General features: G+C 44.6%; 1 protein-coding gene across 1 annotated transcript; it reads left to right on the plus strand.

Annotated features, from left to right (window-relative positions):
* Positions 1–659: 659 nt before the first annotated feature.
* On the plus strand, positions 660–13,016 carry LOC117594743 (pollen-specific leucine-rich repeat extensin-like protein 1). The gene is made up of 2 exons (XM_034293431.1): positions 660–762; positions 12,406–13,016. Exons 1-2 carry the CDS (start codon positions 660–662, stop codon positions 13,014–13,016), a joined length of 714 nt encoding a protein of 237 aa, XP_034149322.1.
* Positions 13,017–15,764: the final 2,748 nt, after the last annotated feature.

Below are 15,764 nucleotides of genomic sequence, written 5' to 3' on the forward strand. Positions count from 1 at the left end.
TTAAAAACGGGAGAGGAGCTGAATGGAGCGGGATCGGCGCTAATATCTAGTCTCAAACAGGGAGGGTGAAAAAAAACCTGACGCTTGAGGAAGTGAGCTCGCAATTCAGAACTCTAAAATGCCCGTCTCTGGGTCACACGCGGCTCCACGTCAAGTGTGGCCATGCCAGGGTACAGTGGGCCGGGGAGTCGGTGGCACCATAAAACTCTAACCGGGTGAGGAGCGATGGACGGGCGGCCCCGGTGAGATATCTGTTGGTTTCCACAGATGTTTCAACGAATAAACAAACCACAAACGAAAGTGACAGCCAGCTATCCCAAAATGATTTGAGGTTCAACAGACATCTACTGGCAGCGCCAGCCGTTGATGAAATGGCCGAGATGAGACTTGATCTGCCCGCTCTTCGATCACAGAAACACATGAATGGTGCCACATTTATACGTCCCATTTCCTTTACACAAAGTGGTTGAGACACGTGCGCGCATGCTAATAGAAATAGGCTACTGCTACATGGAAAAACACTGCGTGAGGTACTCCATTACTTTTGATAAAGTGAAAATCAAGAAAAGTGGCCTGGACACCCGATGTGTGATTTCTTAGAAGCAGACAAAGAGGTTTCCATTGTCCTTCCCTGCACGTACAAACATAGATTTCCAATCATGGGCAACGTTCAGTCGATCCGCCGGGCCTCTGTGTTCCTCATTCACCAGTTCTCCGTGCAGCATCTGAGCCTGCTGCGGTTCCTGTTGGTCGCCACAGCCGGTACGAACCTTGGTCCAGTACGTAACGTTACAAGCATGGAGGCAGGGCACCTGCGCTGGGGGAACGGAGGACATTTCATAAAAATAACTAAGTAACAAAACAGAAAATAACTGACAAAAACAGAACGATGCTACGCTGACCGACAAGACACACTAGAAAAGTAAGAACGTAAACAGGGACAGTGATCAGGAACACAGATGTGTCCGTTCTGATACAAGTGTCCGTGCTCCACATGAGGGAGAGTGGGCGCTGGGATGTCACAGGATTCCAACTGCTTTCTTCACGACCCACACGCAGACCTGTCTCACAACCCTCCCAGACTGATGGGGTCGGGGCCACAGCATGGGTTGCCTCGACTCGTCACCCGCCAGCGACTCCTTGTGGTTGATCGCGGTCTGGCAGCTCATCTGTGGTTTTTGGCCGGTGAATGCGTTCTCATCCAAGCGCGTAGGTGCTGATGCGTGCTGTCTGTCTGGGCGCGCTGTGTGATAAGAAGCGCAGCGGCTTAGCGAGACTCCGGAGCCTGTTGGGTCTCCCCGAGATGAGGCAAGGCCATAAGCACGGGGAGACAGAGTGACTCAGTGGAGACGATGGCGAGAAATGATATTTGAGCGGGTACACTCGCCCCCAGCCCCTGGGTTTGACTCCTGTAAGACACAAAGGCTTGGAGGACAAGGGGCGGGCTCAGGGGTCGGAGGTCTCTATGGAAACCCTCAGATTGCTGAATGAACACAATATGCCACATCCCATACGGAACAAATAATACTCTCCTACACACTAAGGTAAGTATTCTATGGGGAAATAGCAACCCAGTCAGACACAGAGAGAGGGGGAATGAAACAGGTAGAGGTGGAATGATGCAGGGAGAAACGGGAGAAAGCCCAGGAGAAATGGTATGAAGCAGGAAGCACAGCAGTGAAAGAAGCTTTCACTTTGGTCTTTTCCAATCTTGAACCACCTCAGCCCTGGAAGCTGTTGTTTCACAAACCACGGCAGACTCTCTGCGCGTCATGGTCATTAGAAAAACAAAGAGAGCAAACGAGGCAGATATCCTCTAAACTTCTACAAGTGACTTGGGGTGGGAGGGAGGATGTAGCTAGCTGTGCGTTTGGTGTGTGTGTCTGTGAATGTGTGTGCATGTGCATGAGTCTGTGTGTGCGTGTGTGTGTGTTTGTGAGTGGGTGGCCGGTAATGGCTACTGGAGGTGTCAGCGTTTTCATGATGACATTATGCATTTTTAGCTGTTTCTGTTGATCTAGCTTAATTTCCCAATGATGAGTTAGACACACCTCTGTGAGCTTAAAATGCTACATCCTCTTGTTCTTTTAAATGTATTTCCCTCACAGTCTAATTGTTTCTCTGGTCCTACTTAGCTGAGGACTCAGTTCACTACTGTTCAATGCAAACTGAAAATAAATTTGGCTTGTTGAAGACGCTTCAAAGATAAACACAAGCAGAATGAAGAATAACCACATGGATGTTCAAGTTTAAGAAGCAACATTCGGAGCGTGATAGACAAAAGACAAAATCCAGATGCAGCTCTTACACGTACGACAAGGCCCTAAAGAAACAGACACACAAACAGCTATCTCCTGACCCCATCCAAGTGGATTTCCCATCATTAAATGTTGTCCTGGGGGCGAAGAGGGTGTGATGAAGAAACAGTGTCCTGGCCGTGATCTGTAATTAAATGTCTACTAGATGGAGAACGAGGAGAAAGAGATGAGAGTGAGAGGAGAGAGAGAGAGAGAGCATGAGGTAGAAAGACTGAGGAAGAGGGAGAGAAGGACAGATGTGATGTGCCCAGTTATATGCCAAGGAACATGGACATTTGGTGAACTGCTTGAAACAATAAGATTATATGTGGACAGTCTCCTTTCAGTTAAATCAGAGATGAGAGAAAGAGTGGATGCTCCAAGAATCATCCATGCCTTTCTTTAGTCAAAGCAAGGAAATGGAAAGATGGACAGATTGAGATTTTCTGTAATGAAAACACATAATTGCCATCCACAATACCAGGGAGCCGTTTTGTCTTCCCACTGCATAATGAAACAAAGGATTTTTGCACTATATTAGAACTGTATGCTAAAATCTGACAGCAGCAGCCAATTAACAGCGTAGGTACTAATGAGCTCCACATGGTCAGGCCAAATGATTGTCCCTGAGTCCAGACATATCCCATGTAGCATATTCACATGTGGCAGCCTGACTCAGAGAACAAACAACAGAGTGGATCGAATTTCCTTGAAACAAAGAGGAAGATCCACTGCTAAATGCCCACATTGCTCATTTACAAGTCAAGTCACGAAACAATCTGACTTTCAGCTACAGCACTACAAAGTTAAACTTCCTGTGGCTCTGAAACTCACAGGGACATCTACCCTTATCCTTGTGTAATGGCTTTGCATTCGATTTAAACAGTATTATAAACACAGCCCGTTTTTGACTCATTGAAACACAGAGCACACACAACCACAGCCATCTCCTAGAGACAGGCACTTGTTCATCTTTGCAGTGTCCAAACAGATTACGCCAAACAAGGCAAACAGCAGACGCTTAAAATGCTTGAGAATAAAATAGAAGAGGGGAAATGGAAAATAACAGTCACCATTTCTAATTGGGTCGATCCATGAATTCAGTGGCTTTCAAAGGAGACAATTTCAGTCGTCTAACTTCTACAAGGGGAAGAGCAGAAGCCTGGTGTTTATAACTAGGCTTTGCAGCTAACTAGCTAGATAACAGCTAGCTTGACAATTTAGCAAATGTATGATTTGGATTTCCCATTGTTGTAAGATTAGCCAATTAAGCGCCTTTTCAATATGTGTGGTGGGCTAGTGGCGCAAGACAAAGATGATAATGATGTCATCTATACTCACAGAGTTTGAAAAAAGATGGATGTGTTTAGATGTAATTTCTCTCAAGCAATAGAACCTTTCACAACTAAACATTATCTAATATCTAGCTATACTTTCAGTTGCGGGATGAAGCTACATCTTTACCATTCTGAACATCAGCTCTTGTAATTCTTGTAAAACAAATCGCTCAAGCTATCGGAATTTGGATGGGCATCAATGACTAATAGCAACCAGAGATTCTCAATTGGATTGACGTCAGGGCTTTGAGTGGTCCACTGTAGAACACCTTTTTCATGTTTATTACATTTCAGTTCATGATGTAAACACATTTGTATATGTCCTTGGGGTGTTGGATACTCATGCAATCTAAAGAAACAGATTCACAGTAAAATGAAGGACAGATAAATAAATCACTATTCATATAAAATTCATAATATCACTTTATAAGTTGCCTGAATTACAATATCACTAACACAGTAATAACTGTAGTAACAACATACAAAGGTATTACTATGTAAATAGTATAACGGTTGTTGAAAAAATCCTAATGTTATTCCATATTCTCTAATTCCACTATCTACTAAAATTAATAATTTTCATTACACATTTGAAAGTCCACTGTTTATTACCATTTATTAATTCGGGAAAATACTGTCTCAAAAGGCCCTAATTTCATAGAACGATCCCATCAGCAACCACAACTGACAAGGTTCAAGCCACTTATTAGAGAACGGGAGCATTCTGTTTTAACAAATATGCTTTTTCATATGTCTTAAGCAAACAGAATTGTCCTTGACAATCGCTTCGGCAAATTTTCCTCAAGATTCTTTTTGAAGAAATATTCATTACGAGAAAATCCTCTCCCTCAATCCGTCTTTCCAATAAAGATCCCGTCTCCCTGGGGCAGAAAAATGAAAATGCAGCGGTGAAATGAACATTTTTCACGCAAACCCAATTACAGGGCAATTTGCAAAGTGCTGTAGAGAGCAATCAGCAATCGCTCTGCTTGAAAGTTGGCGAGGGGAAAAAGAGACTTTGTTTCTCGTCACACAAGTTTTTTCTCTCATTGGTAAAAAGCTTTCCTCCGCTGTGTGCCAAGTTAAGATGTTGCATTATTGCCAGTCAGATCCACCATCTCTGGCAGAGGAGTGGAAGTCAGTACAATGTGGCGCCGTGGAGCACAGCCAGAAAAAACGGGCACATTTTTTCTCTCCTAGGTTTTAAATTAGACTAGACATCAGAAATGACCTTCAGATATCGGCATTGACCACAGCTGACTGGGTCACATCAGAGGGAGAGAGAGAGACAGGGAGAGAGACAGAGAGAGAGGGAGGACTGATCAGGATGTATGGTGCTCCTACAGTACATCAAGACATTGCTAGGCCCATTAAAACTGGAGCGAGATGCCAAATGAGCCTGTGCGACTGTAAATGTCTGCATAAGTGTATTCGTTTGTGTCCGGCCTAACAGTAGAGCCAGCAGCAGAAAGTGAGTGCGAAAGAAAAATGCAAAAGCGTCAGAGTTTTGTGCTTACAGAGCAGAACAGGACGTTAGCAGGAAAAACAGAGTAAGAGATCCATTCCCCTTAAGATAGCCTCCATCTTGGTGCTACCTCTTATAAACTTGCCGTTGCGCCTTCTTGCCTGTGTAATTTAAAAAGGTCAGTTGACTCCTGCGTAATTCAATATTCTTATAGCGCCATATTAACCTTATTTATTCCGCATGGGGTGGCATGCTGAATACTAAATAAAGATGGTCCAGGGCCCAGCAAAACGTCAAGCAGGCACCCCAACCCAGCTGTCTGTCAGAGGGAAGAGAAGAACAGTCTGATCAGGAAACAACAACGGAACATGAGACACTGGTTGCTACTGCAGGATTTACGAGAGGGAGAGGCTGTTCCCTTTTTCCAAATCTGATTCTGAGGCTGTTCCTGATGTTGGATTCTAAGAGGGAGAGGTTGTTCCCGTTGTAGGATTCTGAGAGGGTGAGGCTGTTCCAGTTGTCAGATTCAGAGAGGGAGAGGCTGTTCCCCTTATCGGATTCAGTGAGGGAGAGGCTGTTCCCCTAGTCAGATTCTGAGAGGGAGAGGCTGTTCCCCTAGTCGGATTCTGAGAGGGAGAGGCTGTTCCGCTAGTCGGATTCTGAGAGGGAGAGGCTGTTCCCCTTGTCGGATTCAGAGAGGGAGAGGCTGTTCCCCTTATCGGATTCAGAGAGGGAGAGGCTGTTCCCCTAGTCAGATTCTGAGAGGGAGAGGCTGTTCCCCTAGTCAGATTCTGAGAGGGAGAGGCTGTTCCCCTTGTCGTACTCAGAGAGGGAGAGGCTGTTCCCCTAGTCGGATTCTGAGAGGGAGAGGCTGTTCCCCTTGTCGGATTCTGAGAGGGAGAGGCTGTTCCCCTTGTCGGATTCAGAGAGGGAGAAGCTGTTCCCGTTGTCGGATTCTGAGAGGGTGAGCTTTTCCCTCCGTGGCTGGTGCAGCCCCTTTGACGAGGATAATTTGTTGGATTAAATGTTCGCCCATCTCCACCTGAGAGAAACGAAGCAGAAGGCAATTTCCCACCTTCAGACATCCGCTTCATCATCTTCAAATAAAATACCACATAGTTCAATACACGCAAGGAGTGGTTGAAAAGGGAAAGATAACACTAGTCAGAAATCCTACTCCGACAGAGGGAAATCGATAGGAAAAAAGCCTCAGACACCTTTGAGATTATGTACAACTCGTCAGTATATGAAGAGTTTTGTTTTTTCCTTTCGCTCCCATGATCCAGAACTCTCACAAGAGGCATTAGGCAGACTAAATATGTTGAATGAATGTAGTCTAAAAGAAAAGTAATAGAAGGCAGGATCATTCCTCCATTTGAAATGGATGGAACAGCAGGCAGCAGAGGTTGGCCTATGTATAACCTCCATTCCCATCCAATAACACTGCCAACTCTGAGTGAGAGCTAGTGCATTGCAGAGACAAATTAATGAGCCCAAATGTGTGCAATTGAGTGGGTTATTGTCTAGCCAATAACCCACTATACTTGAATGTCAGAAATTTATTAAAAAGCTATGGAATGATCACATAGTGTTACACACTTACTATAGTCATAAAAATCTGTAGAAGGGGAAAACTGTAAAGGACTGAGTTGCGGTGGTGTTGTGTGTTGACCCAAAGTCCCCACAAAGATCAAACTTTACGTTTAGGTCGAAACATAAATTTAGTCATAGTGTTAGATTTGGGCTTACTTAGGCATTACCAGTTAGGTTTAAGGTTAGGATTTAGGACTAGGTTTAAGTTAGGGCATCAAGGTTAGCTAATGGAGGTTAAGGAAAGCGTTAGGGCAATGGTATAAAGAGCATGGACATCTGAGTTAGGGTTCAGTCCCCATAAGGATAGAAAAACAAAACGTCTTTGTATTTGCTGGTCGAATAGTTCCTGGTCTCACTGCATGCAAGCCAAACCCTCAGTGGACTTCAGCAGGACAAAAAGTGTGGAAAACAGCAGAATGTCCTGGCGCAGATGACCAAGAGGAAGGCTTGACGTGATAACTACGATGGGAGTTGTTACAACGAGACTGCGGCATAGACATTCGACAGAATTTAGGAAGGGAGACAGCAACAGGTTTTTAACTCAATGTGAAATGCTTACAATACTTCCTACTCCAAAAATGCAGAGTCAGAAAAGTGAGCAATAGATAACGATTAGAATAAAAATTAAAGATGTGTTTTAGAGTGAGTGTGTGTGGGTCTGTGCATTCAAGTCCTGTCTCCCTTTGCTTTTGAACACATCCTTTCACAGTGAAGTCTTTGACATTTATCCTGATGCTATTTCCAAGCTTTGTCAAACTGAGGAAACGAATAGACAAAAGCCGGGTCATCATTTCAAAGCTTAAGGATAACAAAAAAGGTTGAGAAGAATCTCAAATAGGACATTTTATTTAGAGAAACGGGGCAGGGCTTATGGGACAATGTGTGTTTAAGTTGAGGCGAGGAAATTTTAAAAAGCTGTCACTCAGGAAGTTCTTAGAGAAATGAAAGTGCTTCAATGACATCTCACTCCTACATAGAGAGAGAGAAGGAAAGAGAAACAGTGTATCCCCTTATCTCATAGATGTTTAAAATAACATTTCTTTTTTTCAGCAGACACGTTTCTCCAAAGAAACGTCTGTGGCTAACGTACATATTAAGCACCACCCGCATTTCTACTGCTGGAGAATTCACAGGCATGACATGGCTTGATCAAAGCCACAATGTATATCATTGACCAATCAGATACAACCAGGAGAGGGAGAGGCATAAAAAAAGGGAGAATACAATAGAGATAATGACAAGGCAACCGATATATTAAAGTATTGACAGCCGCCAATCATACACAGGTAGAGGATGTCAACCGGAAATAAAGCCAGGGTCATTGATCGGTATAGTGTAAAGTCTTACCATTCTCATTAATTGACTTCAATGCTGTCATTATAGCCCTTAACAGTGTACTCCCAGGCCATCCAATCACACGAAGCTCTGCGTGAGGACTGTGCTGAACCTTAGTTATTGCGTGACTGGCCTGGACACTGCCAATCAAAGGCATGTGAAGAACAGCTCCACTACAAAGCCGACTATGATTGAAATGACTGTAGCCTCTACTCCGCGCTGCACACAGCCCTGGCAAAGGCACATTTAACCATGGCGGAGGGAGGCACACAGGCTCTCGCTGACAAGTAAATTGCTTCCTCGGCAGCGGTGAAAAAAGAAAGTGAACGAGAAAGAAAATTGAAGGAAGAACATGGGGAAAGAAAGTAAATGAGAGGCAGGGAAGGTGAGAGGGAGGGAGGCCGGTGATTGTGAAAACGTTATTTTGCTGAAGGCGTAATGGACGGGGCATTGATGGGTCTGATGAGAATAAGGAACGGAGAGGTGAAATCAAGACGGTGGAGTCGAACATTGATTGTGACTCGTGAGTGACGGCATGAGCTCATTCTCCCTTGATTGCTCGCGTTTTTGCTTTCTCTCTCTTTCTCGTCGTGCTCCATGACGCCGCCATCCCATGAATCACTCTATATACATAAAGAACTGTGTCACTAAAACCTCTTGTCTGTATTGGTAAGATTTCTGTCTTTTTTTCTTTCTCCCAGACGTTGTCAAAATGTCAGCCACAAGTTATTTCATGTGCATCCCCACACACCGTAATCCCCTCCAAGGCAAAGCTAGGCAATCAAAGACGTCTGCAAGGCTTTACTGCATCAAAATGACAAGAGTAATTCTCGATGATTAAACAGGTTCCCTTTATATACCTGAGAGTCTTGGCCCATAGTGGAGACTTTGTGTTCTTGGCAGCATTCTGAAATTGCTGAGAGGAAATCAATCTAACATTAGCTACAGGTCGGTGCCCAGTGCCATCTAATTACAGATACGCCATCTCAAACCATCATACTCTTATTACCACATCCAAATTGTCAAACCCACAAAAAAAGCTGAATTAGAGCACGTTTTCAGATCCACGCCGCGTTTAACGATAAGATGTCATTGTGTCAAAGATACAGACAGGCAGAACGGCAAACAGTCAGACAAACAAGATGATCATGCAGACAGAAGTAGTTTCCATGGTGAACACCACATGGCCACAAAGTGGCATAGACAAGGTCCGTACTGACCTGCAACCAGAGGTCCCTCCGGCAGCTGTGATTGGGCAATCCTGAGAAGGGCGACTATAACAAAGGGAGTGGCAGCTGACCATGTGACAGGCATGGTGCTCACTGTCCTGGCATCCCTATTGGCCAATCTGCGAAAGACAAAGACATATCACATTATATAACATTAGGTAATGGAGAGTTAACAACACACAAGCAAGCTGGTGTGATAGTGACTGGATTTGATCTGGTGGGAAAGCTATGCCAAAGAGAACAGAGATGTCAGGTAAGTATCTATGTAAAAACCCGGGACAAGCATGACTGACAGAAGGTTAATTTACCACAAAAACCTGTTCATTGCTTTCAGTACACTACTGCACACATTTCTCATTTAAATCAATGTTCTAGCATTCGAGTCCAGGAATCGGTCTTGACTCTAGAGTTGCAAATTTCAGGACTCATCTTGGACTTGCCTTTTAAACCATTGATGACTTTGATTTAAACTCAGATTTGCTTGAAAGACCTGTATGCAATATATTCGAATGGGTGGCCAATGATAAGGAGATATAATATTGTCGACACTGGATGCCCTGATCAGTTCTGTTTTGTGGTGGGAAGTCCATGCACAGCCCAGATCAGACAGAAAAACACTTGCTTTCTAAATGGTCTAATTGGATGAGTGCAACATCCCTACAGTTCATCCCAAATGTTCAGAGGGGAGAATCACAGCTTGATTGCTTAGAGAACTGCCAAATTCCACTAAACTCTCCTCTCTCTCTCTCTATCTCTCACAGACACACAGAGGCATTCACACACCTGTAAACATCACAGCAACAGACTCTTAGACACACTCAGCCTTGACATGTAAGACAAAAGCACCAGCATGTGGCACAGCGGCTGAGAGAAGCCCAACCCAAGCCTCTCCTCCTCCACAGTTTCCTCACCTGAGCACGGTGACAGGTCCTGCCTGTAGTATGGAAATGAATCTCAGGACATTCCTGATCGGCCATCTGTGGAACAACCTGTTTTTCCGTGTTTGATTACTTTCGGCACCACTCTCATTGCTCTGCCTAGCTTCTCATCCCTCCCTCCCTTCCCAGCAGTATGGCTCCTGTCCTGCTGTTGAATACAGCCAGTCTAACACGCTTTCAGAGCGGGGGCCACGTGCTTTGCTCATCTGGACGTGCATTTGGAATGCCAAGACTGAAGTCCTCTCATGAGGTGCAGTGGAATACGGTCGACATCCTGAGCAACACCAGTCAGCACGGATTAGTACAGCATGGTGTATGCAGGAATTTGAATGCCGAGCCGATGACTTTACTCACTCTAACGGCTGCCGTGAGACTGCGTCTCATTTGAGGCAGAACATCAGGAGCACAAAGTAGTAGTTATACATCGTGGTGTGAATTGGTCAAGAATTTTTGGATCCATTAGCCAAGGCTGTAGTGAGCGGCTCTTGTCTCTTGACCACTGGTTCCCTATCAAATGTGTTACTTCGCCGTATCTCGTTCTGCCATCGTCTCAATCATCTTTCACATTTACTACCGGCACTGAACAGAACCACTAAGCTCATTATAACGTGTAGCTGCACTCTCTTCGTTTTCCTCTTTCCACCCCCCGCTTCTCTTTCTCTTTCTGGCTGGGATTTTCTCTGGGAAGGAAGAGAATCCGCAGGACTGCTACAGTATTTTCTCAAATAGCTTTTCCTCCAATCTTATCTGTGGGCGCTCTGCTCTGTCAACACTCCTGGGCTCCTTTATATGCTTTTCTTTAAATGCATCAGTAAAAGGCCTGTCTGTCCATCAGGACCTTGCTACGCTGTGGGAAGCTCCTGGCCACTCTATGATATCACAACATATTATTCCTCCAGTGTCGCTGCAAGCATATACAATCATGCATTATGTTTCCCCACAATTGCAGGATTTGCATGCGGTGATGACAAACACTCGATCTACCGTCTTCCTGGGTGAAGATAAAGAGCTAGGTCTGGTTGGACAGCGATACACAGGGTTTCAGTCTCTCTTTTGGCAGAAGACTGCATTCTTTACCTGCCTAGCATCCCTCGTCGAAGAGACCTGGAGAAGAGATTCCATTCTTCTTGAAAATTGTGTCAGATAAGGGTCACATCATCCATTCAGAGGAAATCTGATAAATACCCAATTACCAGTCTGGAGATGTGGCTGACAAGGGGCCAACCAGGGTTCCACTGGGCTAGACTAGGACGCAGTAGAACCAAGATGGCCTCCTACCCCCTCCAACCAGCCAAAGAGAGCCCAGGCATCTGAGCAGAGAAAGACAACTCATTACTCCATTCCACTTGATTAATGAATAGACAGGTTGGAGAGACAGAAAGATTTATTTGAGGCATCCCCTGAAACCAAAACCACATATGCAAAGATTCACTGCAGTCAAATTAATCAAAGACTGCGCGAGCTCGGCCAAACTGAGAAATTCTGGATAAGTTAAGGACTCCAATTTACAGCAAGTTTGCATCAGAGGCAATGACCATTTGCGGAACAACATGTGAGATTTGATTGGTCTTTTTCACTTGGCTTTGTGTCCCTGACTTGCTCTGCTATCACCACTGATTGCGGTCAGTGAGGAATAAAAGCCCATTATTGTCTTCTACTCTCTCCATCAGTCTCAATGACCGCTCAATGGATTGATGGAGCCCAATTAATCAGTCAGGTAGAAGGAGCCATAGTGCTGGCTCAGTGGTCATCTCTCTCACAGCCTATCAGAGACAGACTATCAGCAAAATACTCGCTGCCCACAAATTGATTTTCTGATCCAACAGAAACTAATGTGAAGTCATTAAAAAAGCTGTGGTCCTCCTTTTCATCTTATAGATCTCACACCTAAAATGACAGAAGCTCATAACTAGAGACACACCTGATTGAGTCTACTGATGAATATACAGACCAAAACATCCTTGTGTGATACATTTTATCTAATTCCCGCATATGCAAACAAACATGTGACACATACACGAACAAGACATATTCCTGTATTTTAAGTATGACTCTTTCTTATTTTCAGCAACAATCTGGAAGCAATTAGGGTTAACTTCCTTGCCCAGGGATAAAATGCCAGATTTTTTTCACTGTCAGCTCTGGGATTCAATCTTGGGATGTTTTGTTTACTGGTAATATGCTCTAAACACTAGGCTATCTGCCATCCAGCTGTTACCCCTGTTACCCCCTGCCACACCCCGTTCCCCCCTGCCACACCCCACTCCCCCCTGCCACACCTTGCTCCCCCTGCCACCCGTGTTACCCCCTGCCACAACCCGCTCCCCCCGCCACCCGTGTTACACCCCCCACTCCCTACTCCCACCAGCCACCCGTGCTCCCCCCGCCACACCCCGCTCCCCCCTGCCACCCGTGTTACCCCCGCCACACCCCGCTCCCCCCTGCCACCCGTGTTACCCCCGCCACACCCCGCTCCCCCCTGCCACCCGTGTTACCCCCGCCACACCCCGCTCCCCCCTGCCACCCGTGTTACCCCCGCCACACCCCACTCCCCCCTGCCACCCGTGTTACCCCCGCCACACCCCACTCCCCCCTGCTACCTGTGTTACCCACTGCCACACCCTGCTCCCCCCAGCCACCCATGCTCCACCCGCCACACCCCGCTCCCCCCTGACACTCTTGTTACCCCCTGCCACACCCCGCTCCCCCCTGCCACCCATGTTACCCCCTGCCACACCATGCTCCCCCCAGCCACCCGTGTTACCCCCAGCAACCCCCTTGCTACCCCCTGCCACCCCCTACAACCCTGCCACCAGGTGTGAAGCCGATAGTGTGCGTTTAAACAGATGAATTTCAGGTAACTTTAGGGTCAGAAGTACTTGAGAATTAAAATGAACTTCACATTACCTCTGACAGCACTCTATCCCTTAACGCTTAATCTACTTTTCTTTCATCCTCCACTTCTTAGATTTTTCCCTAAACTTTACATTCAGCATACAAAAACCAGAGGAAGAAAGGAGGAGGGGGTGAGAGAAAGAACAAGAACAAGAAAAGAAAGGCCAAAAGACAGGAGAGAGAAAAAACTGAAGAAATGATACAGTGTGCTAGAAAGTGAGTACAAAACCATCCGTTTACAATAAACTGCAATAATAAGCTTCTCCAAAAATATAAAGCATAAGTCTCCTTTATGTTACAAATGCAGCACAGAATAATTTAAGCTGCAAAGTAGAGCAGACAGAGAACGTGTCTCTTCCCCTGTCCTCCGGGCTCTTTGTTTGGTATTCACCTGGGTGGGGGGCTAGAGAGGGTTGATGTGCAATTAGACTAGGCCACACATCTCCATTTGAAGACCATTCTATTCACACTCCCAGCACAATGACCCAAGAGATTTTTGCATAGTGTTCAATAGCACATCCTTCAGTGTCCCTCCTCTCCTGTCTTTATGCATCTCTCTGAACAGCACAGTGAATACACCTGCTGCCCTACCACCAGCACCCTCAGTCTGTGGTGGAGACTGTTTTAAACCACAACTGGAAAATATAATAGTGGGCACAAGGCTGGTCTAAGATGGTATCTATTATTAGCCTTTACAATATTTGTGATCAACCAGACTCAGTTGGTCTTGTTGAAAAAGGTACATTGATTAATTTCTTTAAAATGGTCAGTATCACAAGGTGTAGGATCTCATTGCCCATAAATATTTATAAATAAATTATATGTACCTTTGAAAAGTCTCAACATCATTATGGAAAATGCAGCTTTTTTTGATATGCAGGTATGGCTGAATGAAGAAATATCAAATCATACATTTAAAAAAAAAATATGTACCCTAACAATATTCAAAACAAATTGAGAAGATAGCTGAAAAAAATGATTGAAAATAAAAAACTGTCAGTGCCTTGGTTGCATACCCTACTTATACTTTGTCAAAGCACTTTTGCTTGAATTACATCAGTAAATCTGTTTGGATTTCTCTATCAAGTCAGCATACCTGGATTTTGCCATTTCATCCTGCTCTTCTTTGCAGATGTGTTTAAGCTCAGTAAGCATTCTCCTTTGCACAAACCTTCTAGAGTAAGTCTAGAGTTTTCCTATAGGATTAAGGTCCAGGCTCTGACTGGGCCTTTCCAGTATACTGGTCTTCTGTTTTGCAAAGTTTTTCCTTGGTTGCTTTGACTGGGTGCTTTCGGATTGTTGTCATGTTGAAAGGTTTCATTAATCTTCAACTTCTGATTGCCAAAATAGCTTGGTATTTGGAGTCCTCTCAATCTTTTCCAGAGCCCCAGTCCTGCTATAGAGAAGCAGACCATCAGATGCTGCCACCACTATGCTATGACAGTAGCTACTGTGTACTTCACTTCACAACAGAAATATTTTGGGGAATTGAGGCCAAAAGGTTTTATATCTTGAGGCTTGTTTACATTGTTACATTTTCTCAGACATCAAACAAGGCTCAAGACGCTAGAATATTTTGCCATGTAAACTTACAAATATCAATAGCTTGAGACACCACCTACCAAGGTAACATGCTCAACATTTTCAAGAGAGCCCTCCAGAGTTTTGCAAGTGTGAAGACAATTCTTTCAGAATTGTATCACCTTTCTGCTCAGGGCACGCACATCTCTCAATTATCCCACACTTGCCGGTCACAATCCCGCGTGGTACTCCATCATGCTGGATATTATTATAAATAAAGCAAGATAATTCTGTTTCGATTTTTTGTTTTAGTCTCTCATACTTTAAACAATCCTTGGTCTCCTCAGACCATAAAACATTTTCTTATATGGTTCTGGAGAATTATACAGGCTTGGATGTTCATTTCTGTAGGTAACTGCTATCATCTTGCCAAACCATTCCACAGCTCACACTTGTGGAGGACACGCACAATGGTGGTAATATGCAGGGAGCGGCCAGTTCCTGTCTGGAACTCCAATCAATGTTGGAGGAACATCCTGATCTTTACAATGTTCTGGTTGTGCCATCTTGCCTCCACTTGTTAGTATTGTCCGTGTGCCACGACATTAAAATAACATAAAATTGATCAGAAATTCAGTGTAGACAATGTTAAAGTTGTGAATGATTATTATAGCTGGAACCGGCAATCTTTTCAAGGAATATCTACATAGGCGTACAGAGGCCCATTACCAGCAACCATCAGTCATGTGTTCCAATGGCACGCTGTGTTTGCTAATCCAAGTTCATCATTTTAAAAGGCTATATAATCATCAGAAAACCCATTAACAACTATGTTAGCACAGCTGAAAAACTTTGTGGCCTTTTATTAGACTTATTTTTAGATACTACAAATTGAGTATCTGGAGCATCAATTGCGGATTCAGTTACAGGCTCAAAATGACCAGAAACAAAGATCTTTCTCTGTCTATTACTATAATTCTATAACTCATTATCATCTATTCTTGTTCTGAGAAATCTTCAACAGTAAAGTGGGGACTCTGGGATGCTGGCCTGCTAGGCAGTTGCAAAGAAGAAGCCATATCTGTACGCCATACAGTACCCTGCAGACAGCGCTTGATTGGAGCCACTTTCCTCCTACAACAGGACAATGACCC

Source organism: Esox lucius, chromosome 1, assembly GCF_011004845.1.
Source record: "Esox lucius isolate fEsoLuc1 chromosome 1, fEsoLuc1.pri, whole genome shotgun sequence".
NCBI lineage: Eukaryota > Metazoa > Chordata > Actinopteri > Esociformes > Esocidae > Esox > Esox lucius.